This window comes from Saccostrea cucullata, unplaced genomic scaffold, assembly GCF_032062105.1.
Source record: "Saccostrea cucullata isolate Sc308-1 unplaced genomic scaffold, CSIRO_AGI_Scuc_v1 ctg709, whole genome shotgun sequence".
NCBI classification, from domain to species: Eukaryota; Metazoa; Mollusca; class Bivalvia; order Ostreida; family Ostreidae; genus Saccostrea; species Saccostrea cuccullata.
The window spans coordinates 1-23,582 of NW_026926516.1; the positions used below are offsets into that span (position 1 = coordinate 1).

At 34.2% G+C, this 23,582-nt stretch overlaps 2 protein-coding genes across 2 annotated transcripts; one reads left to right on the plus strand and one right to left on the minus strand.

The window, feature by feature from the left end:
- Positions 1-1,049: 1,049 nt before the first annotated feature.
- On the minus strand, positions 1,050-10,142 carry LOC134271913 (DNA cross-link repair 1A protein-like). Its single transcript, XM_062754139.1, has 10 exons — positions 9,929-10,142; positions 9,428-9,641; positions 9,115-9,231; positions 7,146-8,855; positions 6,810-6,943; positions 5,360-5,478; positions 2,424-2,567; positions 2,033-2,178; positions 1,697-1,851; positions 1,050-1,465 (listed from the first exon to the last, which is right to left on the minus strand). The coding sequence occupies exons 1-10, from the start codon at positions 10,070-10,072 to the stop codon at positions 1,316-1,318; spliced, it is 3,033 nt and encodes a 1,010-aa protein (XP_062610123.1). The 5' UTR covers positions 10,073-10,142; the 3' UTR covers positions 1,050-1,315.
- A 907-nt stretch (positions 10,143-11,049) lies between these two features.
- Positions 11,050-14,282, plus strand: LOC134271910 (UDP-GalNAc:beta-1,3-N-acetylgalactosaminyltransferase 2-like). Its single transcript, XM_062754135.1, has 2 exons — positions 11,050-11,082; positions 12,758-14,282. The coding sequence occupies exon 2, from the start codon at positions 12,829-12,831 to the stop codon at positions 14,251-14,253; it is 1,425 nt and encodes a 474-aa protein (XP_062610119.1). The 5' UTR covers positions 11,050-11,082; positions 12,758-12,828; the 3' UTR covers positions 14,254-14,282.
- The last annotated feature ends 9,300 nt before the right edge of the window (positions 14,283-23,582 follow it).

Consider the following 23,582-nt stretch of genomic DNA (forward strand, 5'->3'; position numbering starts at 1 on the left):
AGAAGTAACTCATTTAAGTTAACTCTTAAAAAGTAGAATGCCTATCAGTTTTACCAAAAAACATCAATATGTTGAGTTTTCTGCTGATTAAAGATGATGTAAGGCTGAGAAAGTTGTAAATATATGTGCCTCTTTTTATAAAACTCAACAGACTTAATTTCTCCTAAGCAGATAGGATAATATTTAAAAAATATCGTGATTTTTTCAAAGGAAAAATAATTTCATTTCATGAACATTTCAGGGGTCAATTACACATCTTCCGCCAATTTTGCCAAGACTGAGACTAATTTTCTAATAATCTTTGGACATTACTGTACAATCTCTAAGTATTACATTTTTTGTGCAAAGCTTTATATTTTTATGCAAGAGTTCTAAAGTGAGGTGGGTTAAGGATGAAATAACAGAAATAAGTTATGATTTGTGGAATTTCAGTGTGGTAAATTGTAAAGATAGATTACTTTTACTGTCATGAACCTTTTCCCTCTACTTAATAACTCAAGCACAGCATGAATAAAGCTTTTCAGATACCAGTAGGTTTACAATAATGAGTAGTAAAGTATCAATAACTGGAATAAGTTACTGAAGAAAAGCATAATCAGGGAAAGATAATCCAAAATGTTGACATTTTATAACTTCAACAAATCATATCAAAAATAACTTGTTTCCATGATGCCCTTGACTGTTCAACAATCCCGTTCATTTAAATCACACTGAAAGACGCCTATAATGCATATACTTCGTGGCGTAGTGGTTAAAGCAGTTGGTCTTGGACCAAACCTGTGCTATGGAAAGGGTTCGAATCACACATGAAGCTTTTTCTTTTTTTTGTTTTCAAATGTCTTAAAAACATGAGTAAAAAATAAATTATTTAAACAATGAAATACAAAATTTGATATATAAAAGATGATATAAACCATAAAATTTTGCAAAAAATACTACTTTTAGAATTGAGAAAAGTCATTTTTCAGAGCGGGGGATTGTCCTCGCCTAGTACGCCTCCATTCTTTGATAATTTTTTGTGTATCTTTATATTGAGCTCTTCTTCTAAAGGGGGTAAAAATAGTCTGAAAAGGACACAACACCCTAGCCCCTTTAACAACTATAACTTCCCTTCAACCAACGATGCTTTGTACCAATATTGATTAAAATTTGCCCAGTGGTTTTTGAGAAATATTTGAAAAATGTAAAAATTTTAAAGACGGATGGATAGATGACGGACAATGGGTAATCCAAAAAGCAAAATCAAAACACAAAGTAGTTTTTTTACTCAAAATTTCATAAGAATGATGGTAAGTTTTGTTCATTTTTGTTTTCCTCACATACCATAAATCTTGATGCCATCCCTGTTATATTTGGGTTTTATCTCCTGCAGTGAATTGATTTTGCTGAAGGTCCAACCAGTAGGTTCTAGCGCCAGAATATTTTTATACCGAACAGTCAACTTCTCGGAGTGTTCCAACAGAGCCTGCAGATAATGTTAAAGTTGTTAATATGAATTGACTTTGACAAATGACTTGCATTGTGCATTTTCATGTGATACTGTGAAATCGCTAATTTTTGTGGGGGGTAATTTTTGTTTTTTTCCAGGCAAGGAGATACCCAAAAATTCATGATCACCATTTAAAAATTTAATATGCATTTTTTTAAAACATTTTCCAAACATGAAATCAAGTCCCCACAAACCAATTATACTTACATTTGGCTTTAATTTTCCCATGGGTAAAACATGAAGACAAGAGTCGTTGAAATTCAGACTGAGCTTCCTTCTCAGGCTATCATCTTCTAGACAGTCTAGGATGTTCTTTTTGTCTCGTAAAACACAAATCTTACACTGAAGGGCCTCTGCGACAGCTGTAGATCACAAAAGAAGAATAAATTTAATAAAGGTCTCTAAAGCAGGAAAAAAACATATTTGACAGCTTGGCAATTTTTAAAGATATGCCTTTATACTATATTATTATATCCAGGAAGAAGTGCTTGTAAATACAGTATATGTAGGTGAAATAGATGAGTCCAATAAAGCACATTGTACCTATAAAGACTCTCTCTTTGCCTATGGTGTAGGAACCACATACAATGAGAGTCCTTGGATTTCTCTGAAGTTCATTCTGTACTAAATTGACCGTAAATGCTATCACTTCTTTCTGAGATGGGAAGGCATAGGTAGGATTACAGTACCTAAAAAAACACAATTAATAGCATTTATCTTTACCTTGAAATTAGAAATATAATTTCCTATTAAAAAAATACTCTAGTGATCCCTTCTTTCAATTTTTAATTTCACATTTCAGAAAAGTGTGCTCAATATTTATTATTCTTTTAAGTGTATGCTTATATCATTTTTAATTTTTTATGTCTTTAATATATTTCAAGATCCATATTTTATGTTAAATTTGATTAGCAAGTGTTACTATAAAGCTTACGTAGTATCTAGGTAAAGCTGTGATATTCGAACTCCAACCAAGGGGGGATACTTCTCCATGCTGGGGTCAGCTCGGAAATCTCCTGTGTGTAGAAACACACGGCCATCCTTCAACTTAAACAGGATCAGCACAGACCCAGGACAACTGCAATTGACGTACAAAGTGATAAATTATTTTACAAACAAGAAACCTATGAACTGAAACATAGGAAAACATCTGACATAACAGCTGAGTTGGTGGAAAAAATTCAATCACCTACTCTCTGCAAAATTGAGGTAAAGCAAGGTTTATGAAATATTGAAAGTTATACTGGGTCCTCCAGTATGTTTATTTCAATGATGTTGACTTTTTAATGTTGGCCTTTGATCAATTGAATCAAAACTCTTGTGTACTGTAAATCACTTTTTATTCGCGAGAACGTTATTTTCGCGTAATTATGCGAGACAGTGTGCTCGCGAAAATTTAATTCTCGTGTATAATAGTATTCCTTAAGAAAATATAAAGCAATAACCACAACTCGCGAAAATTTTGTCTCGCTAATCAAGAGTCAGTGACTATCTTGCGAAAATAAAGTGTCGCGAAAATTTAGTGATCTACAGTATATTTTTACCTACCTCTTCCTGTAAAATGAATATTGGGGCTTTAAAAATAAACACACAACACTGTGTTTGTGAAACACTGATGCCCTGATGGCAACTCATAGCAGAGGTAAGAATTTTTTTCAAAATTATGTAAATCTCCAAGGTCAATGGTCTTGAAATAAATAATGTAGGTACCCCAAATCTATACAGTGGAGCCTCATTTATCCGGACGCTTTGGTTCCCAGTCATTTTGTCCGAATATGTGAATTGTCCGGATACCTGAATCACCAGTTAAACAAGAGGCCCATGGGCCACATCGCTCACCTGAGAAGCTTTGACCATTCTGTTCTTTACGAGATTTCCCCCTTGTTATACATAATGCATCCCCATCCTACCCCACTGATCATAATTTAGACATTTTGAAATCTACACAACCCCATGATCCTTCCATGGGCACATATGTTTCAGCTTTTTTGGCCCAGTGGTTCCTGAGAAGAAGATTTTCAAAGATTTTTCCTATATATTTCTATGTGAAACTTTCATTCCCTATAATGGCCCCGCCCTTCCCCCGGGGGTCATGATTCCTACACTTTAGAATTTACAATACCCCAGAATGCTTCCACATAAGCTTCACTTTTTCTGGCCCTGTGGTTCTTGAGAAGAAGATTTTCAAAGATTTTTCCTATATATTTCTATATAAAACTTTGATTCCCTATAATGTCCCCACCCTTCCCCCGGGGGTCATTATTTGAACAATTTAGAATCTAAATTATACAAGGATGCTTCCACATAAGTTTCAGCTTTTCTGGCCCTGTGGTTCTTGAGAAGAAGATTTTCAAAGATTTTTCCTATATATTTCTATATAAAACTTTGATTCCCCATTGTGGCCCTGCCCTTCCCCAGGGGTCATTATTTGAACAATTTAGAATCTACATTATACAAGGATGCTTCCACATAAGTTTCAGCTTTTCTGGCCCAGTGGTTCTTGAGAAGAAGATTTTCAAAGATTTTTCCTACATATTTCTATGTAAAACTTTCATTCCCTATAATGGCCCCGCCCTTCCCCCGGGGGTCATGATTCCTACACTTTAGAATTTACAATACCCCAGAATGCTTCCACATAAGCTTCACTTTTTCTGGCCCAGTGGTTCTTGAGAAGAAGATTTTCAAAGATTTTTCCTATATATATTTCTATATAAAACTTTGATTCCCCATTGTGGCCCTGCCCTTCCCCCAGAGGTCATTATTTGAACAATTTAGAATCTACATTATACCAGAATGCTTCCACATAAGTTTCAGCTTTTCTGGCCCTGTGGTTCTTGAGAAGAAGATTTTCAAAGATTTTTCCTATATATATTTCTATATAAAACTTTGATTTCCCATTGTGGTCATTATTTGAACAATTTAGAATCTACATTATACCAGAATGCTTCCACATAAGTTTCAGCTTTTCTGGCCCTGTGGTTCATGAGAAGAAGATTTTCAAAGATTTTTCCCATATATTTCTATGTAAAACTTTGATTCCCCATTGTGGCCCCGCCCTTACCCCAGGGGTCATGATGTGAACAATTTAGAATCTACACTATACCAGGATGCTTCCACATAAGTTTCAGCTTTTCTGGCCCAGTGGTTCTTGAGAAGAAGATTTTCAAAGATTTTTCCTATATATTTCTATGTAAAACTTTGATTCCCCATTGTGGCCCCGCCCTTCCCCCGGGGGTCATAATTTGAACAATTTAGAATCTACACTACCCCAGGATGCTTCCACATAAGTTTCAGCTTTACTGGCCCAGTGGTTCTTGAGAAGAAGATTTTTTAATGACCCAACCCTATTTTTGTCTTTTCTTGATTATCTCCCCTTGTGAGGGGATATGTCCCTTCAGTTTAACAATTTAAATTCCCCTTCACCCAAGGATGCTTTGTACCAAGTTTGATCAAAATTGGCCCAGTGGTTCTTGAGAAGAAGTCGAAAATGTGAAAAGTTTACAGACGGACGGACAGACAGACAGACGGACGGACGGACAGACGGACGGACGACGGACAAAATGTGATCAGAAAAGCTCACTTGAGCCTTCGGCTCAGGTGAGCTAAAAAGACATACTAACATTTCAAAATTCTGTTCCGATGAAAAAGCGTCCGGATGCTTCAGCATCCGGATATCTGGCGTCCGGATATCTGAAGGTCCACTGTATACCCTTAGTCTTAATTTACAGGGGCATCAAGACATCAATTTATCATCACTATCATGTTAATGTCAAAGAAACACTGACTGATAGCTAGTACGTAACAAAATTACTCCTGGACATTCACAATTTCTTGCATGACCCTAAAAATTTTTCTGCATACAGTACTCACTGATTGGCCTCCAGGAATGTCAGTTCCACTCCATCCACAACACAGGGCTTGTTCATAGGCAAGGCATGAACAAACGACTCGTTCACTTTGATTTTGGAAATAACCAAATTAGCGGTGATCTATAAGAAGAGAGAAATATTCAAATTGTGTGTAATATTTTTTTCAATGCAAAACCTTAATTATTAATTTCTCTTCTAAAAAAATTCTTTCACTTAAAATCAATTACATGTACAACGTATTAATAATATGGTAATATTACATACACTGGTCATATTCATAACCAGAAGTCTCTCTCGAGAGTGTAGCTCTACTGGTTTATACTTAAAACAAAGGAAGAGAAAAGAAGCAGTTGGGACTTGAGACTCTAAATCAGCAATAAAAAGAAAAATAATCATTGCCACTCATCAAAATAAAAACCGATGCACAGAATTATGTATCTTAGTGTAGTCTACTTGTGAGTCAAGTTATATTGAAATCGAACCAAAACTGTAGAAGAAGCATTTTGAAACAATTTCACAGAAATTTCTATTTTTAGTAACCACGGCAACACCGTTCATCGAAATCAAAAACCAATGCATAGAATCATGTATCTTAGTGTATTCTACTTGTGTGCCAAGTTATATTAAAATCGGACCAAAACTGTAGGAGAAGCACTTTGAAACAATTTCACAAAAATTTCTATTTTTAGTAACATCGGCAACACCTTTCATCGAAATCTAAAACCGATGCACAAAATCATGTATCTTAGTATAGTCTACTTGTGTGCCAAGTTATATTGAAATCAAACCAAAATTGTAGGAGGAGTAGCATTTTGAAACAATTTCATAGAAATATCTATTTTTAGTAACCACGGCAACACCGTTCATTGAAATCAAAAACCAATGCACAGAATTATGTATCTTATTGTAGTCTACTTGTGTGCCAAGTTATATTGAAATCAAACCAAAACTGTAGGAGGAGTAGCATTTTGAAGCAATTTCACAAAAATTCCTATTTTAAGTAACCATGGCAACGCCGTTCATCGAAATTGAAAACCTATGCACTAAATTATGCATCTTAGTGTGGTCTACTTGTTTATCAAGTTATATTGAACTGTAGGAGGAGTAGCATTTTGAAACAATTTCACAGAAATGTCTATTTTTAGTAACCATGGCAACACCATTCATCAAAATCAAAAACTGATGCACAGAATTATGTATCTTAGTGTAGTCTACTTGTGTGCCAAGTTATATTGAAATTGGACCAAAACTGTAGGAGGAGTAGCATTTTGAAAAATTGTTTACAGACAGACAGACGGACAGACGACGGACGCATTACTATCGCATAAGCTCTTCTGGTCTTTGACCAGTAGAGCTAAAAAATCTTATTTAATCACAGATTACTTAATGAATAAGATCAATTAAAGACTTCCCCTTATCTTGACATAACACATCTCTGGGTAGTGTCTTACCTTACTGCAGTAGATTGGCTGTGAGAAGGACTTGGTCATACCCATGTAATGGTCATAATGAAAATGGGAAAGAATGTACCCCCTACAACCTGGGACGACTCCATAGCTAAATGCATCCACTGTGAAGCCAGTATCTGAAACAAAATAACTGTAAACATCTATGGTGCTTAAAACTGAAGCACAGTATTTACATGTAGCTTCTTTTAAAAGCCTATTAAAAACTACAGAGCAAGGCTGAATATATTAAATTACATTCAATTATTGCGATATCAAATTTTTTTGCTTTCATTTACATTTTATAACCATTTGGGATATGATGTTTTTGTTAGCGTGTACCTGGAACTTTCTTGTAGAATGGACAATTCTTCTTGCTATAATTGTTTGGCTTACTCTGTTGACTCTCTGCCGAGGGAACTGTAAGCTCTGACACCTTCACCTCTTTAACAGATTTCTCCACTGCCTTTGGTTTGCCTTTCTTATCTTGCTTTGACATAAGAATTTCCATTGCATTTTGCTTACTACTCTCTAGAGTCAAGTTTTTATTAGTTTTGTGGGAGTCCACATTACTTAACTTTGTAGCTGTACCTTTAGAGGAACCAAACCCACTGTCCAAAGCTGAAGAAATATTGGTTAAAACAGAGCTGGAAGAATTATTCTTATCAACTATCGTCTTACTATCTGCTAGCTTTCGTTGACTCCTTCTTAAAACACCAAAGCCTTCTTCTGATGGCACAACCTCTTGACTTGTTGAACCATTCACTTTGTTGGTAACTTCATCCAGTGCATTTCTACTGACTCTAGAAGTCACAAATTCACTTTTTTTAGTAGTCACAGTACTTGTTTCGATATCTGAATCAGAAACAAGTGTTGTAAAGGTGACCTGCTGTTCTACACTGGTTCCCGATGCAGAAGATCTTAAATTCTTCCCAAAGAAAAACGAAGTCAGAGAAGTTTGTTTGTTGCCCTTATGCCCATTGATAACACTGCTATCATGTGTTGTTTTCTCCAACTGTGATTGTTTTCCTTGGGATTTAGAATGAATACCTAATGACATATTACCCTCTGAGATCTGTTTACTAGGGATGAGCTTTATACCTGACTGACCCTTTTTCTTCTTCCCTGAGTTTGGCTTCGGTGGCAACCCATTCTTCTCAGCAGATTTCTGTGAGGTTTTCAAATTTGTGGGTAAACTTTGTCGCTTCCTGACTGAGGATTTTTTTGAGGAGGTAGATTTCTGTGACAAGCTTTTCCTCCCTGAGTGTTTCTGAGAGCTCCCTGAGTTTTGTGAACATCTTTGTGGAGTGAGTATTCTGGCCCATTGCATTTTCTGAGACAGAGAAGCAGTACTTTCACAATCTTCAAAATCTGAATCTGAATCAGAAATATATAAACACACTTCCTCTTTGTTCAATGTATTTTTTGGACTTTCTAATTTTTTAGCTTTTAAGCTGTTGGCTTTCTCCATGCCAACATGGTCATGTTGTTTATTATTCCCAATAGATGTGCATAGCTCATTGTCTGCCTTTTTCTCTTGAATTTTGTTCTTCTTCCTTGGACTTGCCTTCATTGGTGACAAAGACTTCCTCTTACTCTTCTGCATCTTTTTATTCTGTTCACAAATTTCATTTTTTCCACATGTCTCATCTTGCGAAGAAAAACAAAGGGTGTTATCACAATTCCCAAAAATATCCTTTTCTTCCAGTCTTTGTAAGTCTTTTGCATCATCCTCTTCTGTAGAGAAACACATGGTGCTTTCTGTCTGTAAGCCACCATCCTCCTCCTCCTCCTCCGGCAACAAACTGCTGACCAGTCCTTCATCATCATCAGACTCCTCATCTGACGAGACTCTATCTATATCACTGTCACTCTGAGCAGCATCCAAAATGTCCGATAAACTTCGTTGACTCAATAAATCTTCACTTCCACCATCTGACCTATTATCGTCATTGATCTGGCTCCTATTTTCTTCTGCTTTTGAAATCTTTTCCTGATTTGGAACACACTCTTCTGCAAACTTTAATTCCTTTCTTGCTATTTTGTTTTCCTCTAAAATATAAATGAATCTCATTGATTTTTACAAACTCAAAAATGATTTCATTAATCAAGATGTAGCATTTTAATTTTTTCATTCAGCTTTATTGAAAAAGTAAATCTAATTTAAATGCATGTTAAGATTTTAATACCATGTGTTTACAAAGTACATGTACAACTTTTTGCTGCATTAGAATAATACATATATTCGCACATCATGTTCATGTGAAAAAATTGTTCTAATAGACAGTTTAGTTCCAATTTTCTACATTACCCTGATTTTCTATACACTCTTCTCTCTTTGTACATCGAGCTAGTGCCAGTCTGTAGTGGGAGTACTCCCGATAGTGACTTTCTATTGTACTGTCACATGACAAACCTTCTGGGCAATCTGGAAATTTCAATCAAGAAATATTTCATCAGTTAAAAATTTGTGTAGTGCCACCAACCTGTATAAAATTTTTAATTTAAATACATTTAAAGTCTCTTTCTAACATAAACATATATTCATATTAAAAACCTAAAATATTATCACCTGTACAAGACAATTCAAGCTTAACAATTTATGATTGGGGTAAATTACATACCTGCCTTGGGCTGTAACTCAGCCTCCATACATTCTGTGACATGCCATGTTGGTGACAAAATCCCTAAACAAGCCAGGGGCACCTGACAATTCGGACATACACCCTGGGGACGTGTAAGGGTCTGGCTGGTCTTTGACTCAATGGGTGATTCCTTGGTTTTCTTCTGGGGAGTTTTCTGACTATTTCTGACCTTTGTTGGTGTTTTTCTTTTCCTCTATTAAGACAATGATGAAAAAATTCATAGACAATATTTTTCTTTTAATTTGTAGAATACATGATTAACAATTTAGTTATCTTGGAGCATAACAAAGATCTATCAGATTGTTCAGATGTGCTAAGTGTTTCAAATTTATTTTGGCTTGAGGCCCAGTATAAATAAGAATCATGAACCTTGGTTTATTCCATTGACAGATTTATCAAACAGGTAACAGACTATGACAAAAAGATATTTAGAAAAAAAAGTCTTAATTATTTGTCAGATTTGGCCTGTGGCAATTATACCTTATCTTGGGAACTATTTGATTGTTGTTTATTTGACGGATTCTTCTTCTTATGTTTCGCTGCTGCTCTCTTTGGTTTACCTACACTCTGTTTGACTTTCTTGATAGATTTGTAATCCCAAATGTCATCTTCATCCTCGTCCATATCACCAGTGTCCAAGAAGAGTGATCATCTATCAGATATCTTCACTTGTCTTCATTTCTTTGCATGCTACACAAAAACAATTCACAATTTCTGTTTCAAAAATACAAGACATGCATGTTTATAAACATATTGTGCAATTCCTATAAACATGGATAAAATAAGCTCTTAATGTCAAAACACACACATATAATCATTAATCATTAAGAAAATTTATCCTATTCTCTGTTGAGAGGCTAATCTTATAAATCAGGAGCCATCAACTTCTCGACAGAGAATACATTTTCTCACTTGCAAAATCACATACACTGGAACAGTGGAAGGAAATGTAAATATGAAGTTGGTACATGTAAATATAAAAAAAATAACATATGCACATATTCAATATTTAATAAATAGTAACTTCGAGTGCCCTGTGCCAAACGAGCAAGTGATGAAAGGCAAATTTTATAATTATGGCTTATGCAACCTGATTTGCATGCTCATCAAAATTTCTTAATACCTGCCATAAAATGCCCAGTTTTACAAATTCTTATCACGGATTAGATAATTCTCTGTAATGTTCGCCTTGTCAGATAAATATGCCAATCTTCTCAAGCGTTATTTAACTCCCACGAAACTCAAAATTAGGAAAGTTTACCTTCTGACATTTTATTTCGATTCTTGCGCCATATATTCAACTTTCTATCTCTTGAACGAAGAAGAGTTCCAAAACATAATTTCAAATATCAAAGTAAAATTTTTAGATAGTGTTATCGTGTCTTTTTTAACGTCATTATATATTTTTAAGAATGTCAAATATCAAAAAAGCTCACTCCTTATAATTGACAAAAAACAATGGCTATTAACGTGAATTCGGTAATCGAAATAGTTACTGCACAAAGTATCAAAAGATATCCGGAATGCTTCAGAGGTGGTTTCTATTTTAGAGTTCGGAGTTTATTTCCTACTTGATTTTTGCGAGCAAAAGTTTCTGATTTTTATGTTACTTGCTTTTCATTTAAAGAAAAAAGGTAACAATTCCCATTTGTTAAATTGCCGTCACTAGAATGGCCATTCTCGTGCCAGTCTATTGCCGAATGCCGTCTACAAAGAGCAAAATCTTTAACATTTTCTGCCTTTTAGCTTTTCTAGACCCAGCAGAATCGCTTGATTTAACTAAATAGCACGTAATTAGCCATATACAGGTCCAGGAAAATCACTATATTTAGCTATATAGCTAAATCTACCTATATAGCTTTATTTACCTATATAGCTTTATTTACCTATATAATGTAGCTCTATTTAGCTATTTCAGAGAAAATTTCTGTTTTATGAAAAGCAGACAAAAAGTCGCATAATGAGCAATATTAGTTTTCAACTTTGAAATGATTTTCCTGGACCTGGTAGTGGTATAGCTTTATTGAGCTATAGTAATTTTCTTAAGTTATTGCTTTTTAATGCTGATTTCTCACATATTTCTTCGAAGAAGTAGATTAAATTCTTGCAGGGATTGATAGACAAAAAAAACCCATCCAGATAAATGAATCAAAATATAATGTAAACAGGTCCAGGAAAATCACTATATTTAGCTATAGAGCTTAATTTACCTATATAGCTTTATTTACCTGTAAATATAGCTTTATTTAGCTATTTTGGAATAAGTTTCTGTTTTATGAAAAGCAGAAAAAGAGTCGCATGTAAATTATGGCTGATGTTTTTTTTAAAATGTTTGATAAAACAACCTAGGGCAGAGATAGTAAAAACATTGCCTCTTTTAAACACATTTTAACCAAAAAAGGCATATCTATTGTTTGGATAGCTGGAAGTGCGGTGAGGCATGACTCAGTGTAATTGCCTTGCATTGTGCTCAATTATTACCAATCAATTATCTTGTTGACCAAAACTGCTTTTCTTTGTTAGAATAGCTGCTTAATCACAGCTTAAGTGTTATACATAGCCCAAAAACTTTTAGATCTTTGATTGCAATTGCACAAAAGGAGAAACATTTTTTTAAGTGGGTTTTTGTTGAATTGTTTTCAGTCCATTTCAAAGTTGAAAACTTAACTAATATTGCTCATTATGTGACTTTTTGTCTGTTTTTCATAAAACAGAAATTTACTCTGAAATAGCTAAAATAAAGCTATACATGTATTATATAGGTAAATAAAGCTATATAGGTAGATTTAGTTATATAGCTAAATATAGTGATTTTCCTGGACCTGGTAAAAATTCATTTTGTAGTGAAAAAGACCGTCTGGATAGGGAACGCAGAATTCCGATAAAATGAGACAAAATGACATTAAAAAATTCCGTTCCCTTGAAAAATCATCCAGAAAATGAAGTGTCCGGTTATCTGAAGGTCCACTGTATTCAGATAGGGCAAGTGAATTTTGATCATCCACTTGCCCTTGGAAAAGTGCCTAAAAATCTATTTGTCAGCCCCTGATTTTGTCCTAACTTATAACCAGCCAATCTTTTATAAATTATTTCCTAAAGTTATTGTGTGGAAACAATAATTGCTCTAGCTCCAAAACTTTTAATTTAAAATTTTGAGTACAAAGTTTCTTATGTATTTTGATATATGCTATATGTTAACAACATGTTTTTGGAGTTCTTTCTTAAGATTCATAAATTTCCTCATGTCTATATGAAGGCATATTACATTATTTTGCAGAACTTTTTTATGTTTTTCTTTTTACATTTTAGGATTGAGATCAAAGGAGGGCAGATGTATTTATAGTTGAAGCAATAGACATTGTATGAAGTTCCTTTACTAGATGACACCTTGGCAAGCAGTGTTGTTCTTTGTTTGTGGCTGTTTAACATCATATTTGTTTCATCTTTTCCTGACTAAAAATTATGCCTCAAGTCAAATTCACAAACAACAATTAAAACTAGCAATTGGAATAATGTCAGCACCTGAAAACTTTGAACACAGAGATACGATAAGAAATACATGGAAGCCAAAAGCAAGCAAAAACATGCAGGCATGGTTCATCATTGGCAATCAGGATTGCCAAATTCACCCAGAAAATAGAATTGATAAGTACGGATGTGAAAAATGGAATCTTAAATTTCAAGATCCACATCTTGTCAGAAACAACTTTCTTGCCAATGTTACCTTGCCAAGAAACACAAAGCCAAGGAAACCTGGACGACATATTGTCGATAGACTGAACTTCAAAGTGATGTCTGATGTCCTTGTGAAGAGAATTGGTATAGCTTCTGTTGTGTTAAATCTTCAGTCAGAAATTACTGTTCAAATCTTAGAAGCATGGTCTGGCAATGTTGTTGCAGTCACACAGTTTTCAACCGTAGATAAGGGAATTGAAATGGAGCACTGTACATTTCAACCAGTTTCTAGTGTGATTTTTCACAAGAATTATGAATATGTTATAGAAATTGAAAATTTCAGCAATCATGGAAAGATGTCAGGATTAGAAATGGACACAGTATTAAATGATTTTGATGGTGCAATATACTATCAAACAAAAATTAAAAGTGATGATATTATTCTACCAAATATGTGGCTTGAAGTTCAAGATGTTTCTGATGATGAAAATTTCAAACATGCAAATTTTCTGGAAAAGGAGTGGAAACAACAATCCAGTGATATTCGTCATAGACTTAAGGCAGAAGCAGAAACGTATGAAGACATTTTATTTGTTGACACTTTTGATGTTTACAGAAATTTACCAAAGAAATTACTATTATTTCATCAATGGTTGTTGAATAACTCTTTGCCAAGTTTTGTTCTAAAAACTGATGATGATTGTTTAATTGTTTTGGATTCAGTTCTTCAGTATATATCAAAGCTAAGTGAACAAAATGACAACTTTGTATGGTGGGGAAACTTCAGAAAACAGTGGTTAGTGCAAAAATTTGGAAAATGGGCAGAATTTTCATATGCTGCTGATGTGTATCCAGCATTTGCTTGTGGTTCTGGAAACATCGTAAATGCAAATGTACATAGATGGATAGCTAAAAATGCAGACCATTTACATACATACCAAGGAGAGGATGTGTCTATGGGGATATGGATGGCAGCAATATCCCCTGTTCATTTTGAGGATAGGCGTTGGCAGTGTTCAAATAGTTGTACTCAGGACTCATTGAGTATTCCAGAACTTAAACCTTCAGAGATTAAAGAATATTGGAAAAATATACAGCTTTGTAATAATCCATGTAACTGCAATAATTGATTTCAAAAGCTCATAAAAATTGAACAAAAGTTGTCTCTTCCTTTTTCATTAGTTAGGGACTAGTGAGGAGAGAAGCATATCAGAAAACCTTGGCTATAGTGAAAATGACATTGAACTAAAAAAGAAGTTGTCTAAGATCTTGCATTATTCCCCTTTTTTGAGATCTACTTGAAGTACTGTTAGTCAGCATGACCCCATCCCCCAAAAAGTAAATCATCATCCCCCTCCCCAATACCATTCAGAAATTCTTGATCAATTCCAACAATGGTGTACTGATTTCATGAGAGAATGTATTTACATTCACGAGGCATCAAATTTAAATTACCATTTTTTGAGAAAAAAAATAATTACAGAGAGACATTGTATAGAATACAGGTGATTCTTTCAAAAGTTTAACATACTACTGGGGCAAAATTGATATCATGTTACAAGAATACCAGATTAGCTTGAAATGTTCAGGTCTAATTATGCACTGAAAAAATGTATGCCCCATTGATCTTTGTCCCATTAATGGATATATAATCCAGGGAATGTGTAATGTTGGACATTTTTTAAGAACTCGTAAGAAGCAAACTTACATTGATGAATTAAAAAGGAGAGATAGATGAGGAGCTCTGTAGATTTGATGGTTTTATTTTGGTGTATGCAGCTAAATGTATACCATCTCCTTTAAAATTTGTTGCATCTTTTAAAAAAGTCTGTTTTCAATTAATTATAGACCCTAAATATAGATTTTGAAAAAAGGATGGGAGGGGAACTGAATGAGGAAAAACTGAAAATATTACTCATTTTCCTCAGATTTATTAAAAGTGTCTCCTACATTGTACAAACTTGACCATGCAATTTCATATATTATAATTTCACAGAAGTAAGTTGCTTCATGTTTCATGATCTTTTTCATACATGTAGCTACGTATATACTATAGTAAGTATTTAACAGGTACGGAGTCAGTATCATGGATGTCTTTCTCCCCGCTATTTTTTAGAATCTTAACTTTACACTATTGATTATATTCATTGAACACCCCCCCCTTTGTTACAGTACAGTCAAATAAGGGTAGCTATTATAATATATAAATACAATTTGATAGAGAAATCCTCCCCACAAAAATAGAATTTTTTTATTTTGGACAATTTTCTGTCATAATTTTCGGGTAAGTTGAATCCTCCTTTTCAAAAACGATACTACATCCTTAAATTTTATCAATTTATTAATTAACCATAGTCTTCAATTTGGGAAAAGTCACTTTACAGCCGTCAATGTTAAAATCAGAAGTATAGAATTAGTCTGGCAGAATGTTCCATATAATCTAAAAGAAATGCAATTAAGAAACCACTCACAGCCAAATCACATACTTCACACATATCTCAGACTCCACGCATTGTTAAACTAAATTGATAAAGGAAAAAAATAGGATCGTTCTCATTACTACGACACATTACCTACCTATATAGATAGTGCGACTCCATGTGGGAGTCTACGTCTGCTAAAACAATAATATCAAATTCAAAGATAAAAATCCCCTATTTGTACCCATTTAACGAGGCTTTGCCTTGTGTTCATTATCAAATTAATGATACTAATAATTAGGTCTAGTATATATAGAATCAAATCTTTGGAGACCACGCTTAAATAAATGAAGAACACAATATACGAGCAATGTGCGTTTTAGCTGCAGAACTGCCGATCTCTATGGCAGAAAATATAAATATGTCTTTGTACCGCACTGTCCCAGACGCTTGCAGCTACAATATTCAGATTCTGCAGGTAACTAATGGCAGACTAAAACTATACATGCAATAAAGAACTTAACTAAATCGTACCTACCTGTGCACCTCACCGAAAGTACAAGGATGACATGAATTTTACTAAGAAAATTGTTGGTATCCAAAGGAAGTCCGAGGGTTGGAGTTTGTCAAATTCAAATCAATTTCCAAGGTCAAAGGTCAAATTTGGTGTTATCCAAGGAAAGGTCTTGTCAAAAACACGTATGGTAAAAGTGGGTCAAACTCCGAGGTCAAGAGTTCACATTTGGTGGTACCCGGAGAAAGGTCTTGTGACAAAAAATACACCTGTGAAATTTAAAGTCATTGCCCAACCCACGCAAAAAAAGTTATTGCCAAGGTTAAAGTTTTTGCTGATAAACACAGACAGACAGACAGAGCAGAAACTAACAAACAATATTTGCAATATTTTTTGAAAAGTTAAACTGAATTCAGAATTGATAGAGTAATACAAATCGAATTCTATTGCCAACAAATTTGGAGCCAAGAACTTTAATTTAGAACACTTTCTAAAACCAAAAAGCTGACTACACAGTATATCAAATGTAATTTTTTTAATCCTATCCCTCACTCATTTATTTATTGGCGTGTCAGATATACATATATGCATGTGCCAGTGTCATATTATGGATATAAATCTTGGCAGAAGCAGAATAACAGCGAAAGCCAATTCAGATGTGGGAATATTAAATATTAGGTTACTATAACATATGATTTTGTAGATTGCATGAAAAATGCCATCAATGGGGGTTATTAACATTTTATGGTCATATCTTGACCTCGCCTGGATTTTAATATTGAAGTGCAATGTCTTCGATCAATTCATGGGACGAGAAAACACGGAAGCAATAGATATTAATCGGGGGTCCTTATCTTTAGACTTGGTTTTTCAGTTGACGGCGACCATTAATGGTTTTTTAATAAAGGAAGATGAATGATACTTCAATTCCCTCAGCACCATCACTTAAAGACACTTTAGGAAAAAAATGTTCGATTATGCCGTGTAATGTATCACTGAAAATGGTTTGGTGTTTTGTTATTATGATCATATCTTAAAAGTAGCTGTTAAAGTTGTACAAGTTTCCCCCCAAGGTGACATAAAAACTGAGGTCTTGCACAAAAAAACAATATCAAGGCAATTCGAAGAAAACAATTATAGAGATATGTATAACCTTGACTATGTTTTCCCAGATATCCAGAGAATGACTGCACCTTTCCTGTGGAAGAAACTTCTCCACGAAGACAACAAAAACTTTCCTGGATTTTCTCACACGGGAATATATAACTTGATAAAGGAAAAACTTAACACATTCATTACATATTTATCAAAATTACATTTTAAACCTTGTATGTTTAAAAAATCAAACACATAAATTTCCCATTGTGGTTGATTAAAACACCTTTATGTACATCATGTCCGAGAATAATTGTCTACTGGATGGCTGATTATGAACCTGTTATTCTTGAAAAAAAAATTTTTCACTGATTTTACTCCAAGTTTATTCCACTGCAAGTATACGAGATCCCAATCTGGCTTCATCTTAGCAGAAAACCCTACTCTGGAAGATCATGATTTGAACTTACTTATAATAAGCTTTTCTACAGTTTTTATCCTTTCCGACACCCTGGTTCTTTAGTAGATTTTTTTTTAAATTCCACATTTTCCACATTTGAATTTCTTTCAGCCAAAAATGCTTTCTGACAATATTGGTTAACACGAGCGATGAGGTTCTAAGTAAGAAGGCGAACAGGAGGAGGAAGTAACGTTCAAACAGACAAGAGAATGTCAGACTAAATGGGATAAGAAAAGTACATTTTTAAGCTCAGGTTAGCTTAAATGAAATAACAACAGTTTTTTGGTTCATTTTGTTCCAATTCCAAATTTGATATTGCACATATTTTAATATAATTATATCACAATATCCTGTACAACTGTGTCATTTTGGAGCGTAAAACTCTTGAAACAATAATTCCACAGAAATTGTAAACAACTGCAGGAATACATTATAAAAGATTTAATCAAGGAATTAAACCTCTTGTTTAATTGTGTTTATTTGAGGAAAAATCTGTCCATAGAAAGACTTATTTCATAATGCAAATGCTGAATGGTACTAACATTATATAAAACTTACCTCGATAGCGTAATGATGTTGACATACTTTCATATAATCATATAATCAGCTAATAGGTCGTGTGCACACAGAGGAAGGCAAAGGACTACGTCTCGACATTGTAAATTTGACCCTATCATAAGCTCTCTAGTTAGCAATAAAGCTCAAGGGAAATTCACTTGAAATTACATCAAAAACTTTTTCAAGGTACATCTTGCATCCTTTATTTTGTAAATGACTCTCTTGTGAACTGACATAATTTCCCTCCATATAATCAATGTAAGAACTGAGAACTATATAGTGCGGCATGTCAAATGTTGCAATGTTCGATTTTTAGCTCAACTGAGCCGAAGGCTCATTTGAGCTTTTCTGATTAAAATTTGTCCGTTGTCTGTCTTCGTCGTCGTCGTACATATTGTAGTCGTCGTTGTTGTCGTCGTAAACTTTTCACATTTTCATCTTAATTCTTCTCAAGAACCACTGGGCCAATTTCAAATAAACTTGGCACAAAGTATCCTTAGGTGAAGGGGATTCAAGTTTGTTCAAATGAAGGGTCACGCCCTTATTCAAGGGGAGATAATTCAAAAATAGTAAAAATTTGGTGGTATGTTTTAAAAATCTTCTTCTCAAGTACCACTGTGCCAGGAAAGATGAAACTTATATTGAAGCATTCTCAGGTACTGTAGATTCAATTTTGTTCAAATCATGACCCCCGAGGGGTAGGACGGGACCACAATGGCCGATGAAAGTTTTACATAGAAGTATATAGGGACATTCTTTAAAAATCTCCTTCTCAAGATCCACTGTGTCAGGAAAGATGAAACTTATAGGGTAGCATCCTCAGGTAGTGTAGATGCAAAATTGTTCAAATCATGACCCCCCGGGGTAGGGCGGGGCCACAATGGCTGAACAAATTTTTACATAGAAATATATAGGAAAATTCTTTAAAACTCTTGTTCTCGAGAATAACAAAGCCATAATTGATCATATTTATATGGAAACATCCTCAGGTAGTGTAGATTCAGATTTGTTCAAATCATGATCCCCGGGGGTAGGGCGGGGCCACAATGGCCGATCAAAATTTCACATAGAAATATATAGGAAAATTCTTTAAAAATCTTCTTCTCAAGAACCACTGTGCCAGGAAAGATGAAACTTATAGGGAAGCACCTAAGTAGTGTAAATTCAGATTTGTTCATATCATGATTCCCGGGGGTAGGGTGGGGCCACAATAATGGCTGAATAAGTTTCACGTAGAAATATATAGAAAAATTCTTTAAAAATCTTCTTCTCAAGAATAGCATTGCCATGATTATTCATATTTATATGGAAGCATCCTTAGGTAGTGTACATGTAGATTGAAGTTTGTTCAAATCATCACCTCTTGGGGTAGGGCGGGGTCACCACATAGAATCCAAGTTTTACTTAGAAATATTGTAATGATTTGTGGTAACTATAAACGTTAAGGAGACCAAGAATTAGGGTTAAATGGAGTAACCTGTCCTCCTTGTCTGAGTTGAAATAGACTCGACCAAAGTGTATAAATAAGAACGCACTGAAAGTATCAGGGTCTGTCAGTCGTATGCAGAGCTGCAAAGAAGAAGCAGTAGAAGAATTTGGGTAAGAATAAGAAAAGGTGAAATAAAAGTTATTAGTATACATTGCACCAGTGGCAAGAAACCCGGGGAATTGAGGCGAGATACTGAGGGCTGTAGATTAATGCATAAGAACGAAACTCCTAGTATCCGCCATCAATAGGAACCTGGGGCAAGGTACACGGTGCTTTGTTACCAAGTCATAATTTAACCACGCTTGTATATATTTTGTGATTAAAGAAATAATAGAATAACCCAGATAGGTTAAAGGAAAATTATTATATTGTAAATAGTTAAATTAATATATAGATCAAGTACTCAGATAGAGTAACTCAGATAGAGTAGGAGAAAAATTCATCCTCTATAAGAACCCTACGCAGGGGTATACGTTACAATATGTAGAAATATTCTTTAAAATCTTCTTTTCAAGAATGGCAAAGCCATGATTAGTCATATTCATATGGAAGCATTCCTAGGTAGTGTAGATTCAAGTTTGTCCAAGTCATGACCCCTGAGGAGGGGGGGGGGGGGCAATGTAAGTTCAAATGTAAAGGGCAATAAAGCCACAGGTACAACTGTAGTCAAAGAAATATGCAAACAATCTTATTTAGTGTAGATTTATGTTTGTTCAGATCAAACCCTCTCCCCTTTAAGGATTGGTTTGGACCATTTATATGGGTTTAAAATTTTCAATGATAAGCTGATTTCTGCTTTTTCCCAAGCTACAGTGCTCAGGGTCCGCCGTCATAAAACATACTTAAGTTTGAGAATGCTCTCAATTCTGAGTATTTTCTCAAATCCAAAATTTTCAGACTCAGCGGCCGTCATAATAAAGTTGAGAAAAATAAAATTTCCTTAAACTCTTTTATTCTCAAATTCTCAGCTGAGTAATTCTCAATAGTTGAGTTGAGAATATTTTTGAGAATTCTCAAAGTTTTATGACGGCGGACCAAGGTGAGCGATGTGGCCCATGAGCCTCTTGTTTTATTTATCTTGTAAGCTCACCTCAGCTGATGGCTCAAGTGAGCTTTTCTGATCAAAATTTGTCCTTAGCTTGTTGATGTCGTTGTTATTGTTGTTGTTAACTTTTTGTATAACTTCATCTTTTTCTCCATCATCATTTGTTTTGTTTTTTTTTCAATCAAATATTTTGAACAGATTGTCCTTATAGGTGAACAGAATTCGAGTTATTTTTTTTCAAACGACGGACCACGCCCTCTTACAGGGGCAGACAAACAATTAATTTATTCTTATATGTGTTATTCTTTATGCTGTACTGAAGGGCCCCAAATTGGTTCCAATAAATCTTATTTTATGTTCTCAAGAAAAACAAAGATGTGTTTAGTCATATTAATATAGAAGAATCCCCAGATATATAATGAAGATTCAGATTTGCCCCAATCATGACCATTATGGATAGGTTGAGACCACAAAGGACCATTAATTATATTGTAAAAGTTTTACATGGGAAAAATCTTCTCAAGAACACCAAAGAAATGATTAGTCATATCTACATGGAAAAATCTTGTGGTATCAGGTTGTTCAATTCATACGCTTCAGGATAGAGAGGGACCCAATGGTTGATCAAAGTTTTACAAAAGAATAGAAGATATTAAAACATGACATAAACTCTGCATTACCCACGATTAGTCATAGAATTTTGGGAGCATCCTCAGGTAGAGTTAGATCAAGTTTGTTCAAAATATGACCCCTCCCTTCACGGACCACTTTTATATTTAAGCTTCAATAATGACAGATTTCTTCATTTTCCTAGCCAAAATGCTAAAGCAAGCGATAAAAAGTAGCCCATGAGCCTCTTTTATATTTTTGTTTTAGACAGTATTTCCATGCCACAGAGACGTATGTCAATGAGTTCTCCAGATCTGACAAATATCTCTTACCAGAGCAGTCAGAATCGAATAAACGTTATATAAATTGTCTAGAGACTGTTGGTGATCGTGCACAGACTGTAAATTTACGACCTGACAGGTCTTTGTGTCAGGGTTGTTACGTACACGCATTAATACCATGAGAGTCAAACTAACATCTCTATTTACATGTACATGTAATGTTAGAAAATGCACTTGATTTCGTCCAGATTGACTCTCAATTAAGCTAAAAAAGTATTTCAAAGTATGACTGATTTTCATCCTTGGAGCTTGGAAATTTTGAAAGGAGCCAAATATTCCCCACAGATATTTTTAACAACAACAACAAAGAAGAAGAACCACCTGACATGTAAATACATGTATAAATGACCCGTGTTTTATTGAGGGGCGCAACATCATGTTTTCTTTGCTTTATTATGCAAATTGAAAAAAAAAATATCCCCCGCTATCTTTGTACTACGTTTAATAAATTTAATAGGTATACTTTTGTTTCAGTGCTTAATTGTGTTCTATTACTGAATGAAGATCATCTTTCTGACAGCATTTATATGTGATATTTTTTTCTGAAGCATAAACTCGTCACTGATTAATCGGTCTCTTGTTTTATAAATCAGTGGGTGAAACTCTACCATTCATCCAAATGAAAGGTGGCTGATTGCTAGAGCGCTGACCCTCAGTCATATTTACTGACCTTGCACTATTTTTTCAATAATAATAATTTCAATACATTCCTGTGGAGAAGAAAGTTCCTTATTTCCTATAGAGTCAATCCCTCAAAGGTTAATTATGTTTTATTTATATCATTTTAATGTTTGAATGACGTTGTTCCGCAAAATATTAATAAAACGCGTTTACATATCAAAATACAGAGCTGCCAACATTCTTAAATGACATATCAAAATATCATCTTTTTGAATACAGCATAATTGTACGTTGTAAGAAAATAATTGGACTGCCAGCTATGAAAATACCCTTTGAAAAATGTAAATTAATGACAAAATCAATTTTTGTACAAATAATTATACCCTTTGATCATGTAAATTAATGACAATCATTTCTTGTTTGATCATGATGACGCGAAAAACGGACGGGTATCATGGCTGTTTGACAGTTTTTTTTCAATATTTTTCAAGAGGAGCTAAACCGTATTCTGGATGTGGAAGTCGGGTCTTTAGTAAAATTTACTTACTTACTTACTTACTTAGGCCTCTTCATGCCATGTGGCACATAAGGTAGCCAAACAGTCCCCCCACCCAGTCCCATCTTTTGCTTTTCTTTCTATTTCTTTCCACGTCAGCCCAATCTAAATTTACTTATCCCTTACATCTTATCCAGGCATTCAGACCAATTTTAAAAGTGCTACTGTATCCAACCATTCCGAGGATATCATCGAAATTCAGAATAACAACCAAATAAATATACATATTTTTAAAACTTAGGTCAATTTTCAGCTTACCCAGAGATAGAATAGTAAGGTTATCATTTTAGAATGAATAACCACAGGCACCTGACGTTACTTATTTTTCTTTTAATTAAAAAATATACACATACCTAATAATAAACACCTGACGTTACTTATTTTTCTTTTAATTAAAAAATATACACATACCTAATAATAAACACCTGACGTTACTTATTTTTCTTTTAATTAAACACCTGACGTTACTTATTTTTATTTTAATTAAAAAATATACACATACCTAATAATAAACATTATATAAATTATTATTAGGTATGTGTATATTTTTTAATTACAAGAAAAATAAGTAACGTCAGGTGCCTGTGTGAATAAATAATATTAAGCATTGAAAGTTACAGGAACAAAGCATATGTTATTTGAACATAAGGTCCTTGTGTTCAATGAATTAATTCCTGCTTCCCTTTGATCCAATTTTATCACAAAGTAAAAAAATTATGTTTATCCATCGTGATGTTTTTTTCTTTATTAA

Coding starts and splice junctions, on each gene's coding strand:
- LOC134271913 (XM_062754139.1), bottom strand. CDS start 10,072: ATGGACGAGGATGAAGATGACATTTGGGATTACAAATCTATCAAGAAA. Junction 9,232..9,427: donor TGAGTTACAGCCCAAGGCAG/GTATGTAATTTA, acceptor TGAAATTTCCAG/ATTGCCCAGAAGGTTTGTCA. Junction 1,466..1,696: donor TGGGAAAATTAAAGCCAAAT/GTAAGTATAATT, acceptor CATTATCTGCAG/GCTCTGTTGGAACACTCCGA.
- LOC134271910 (XM_062754135.1), top strand. CDS start 12,829: ATGACACCTTGGCAAGCAGTGTTGTTCTTTGTTTGTGGCTGTTTAACA.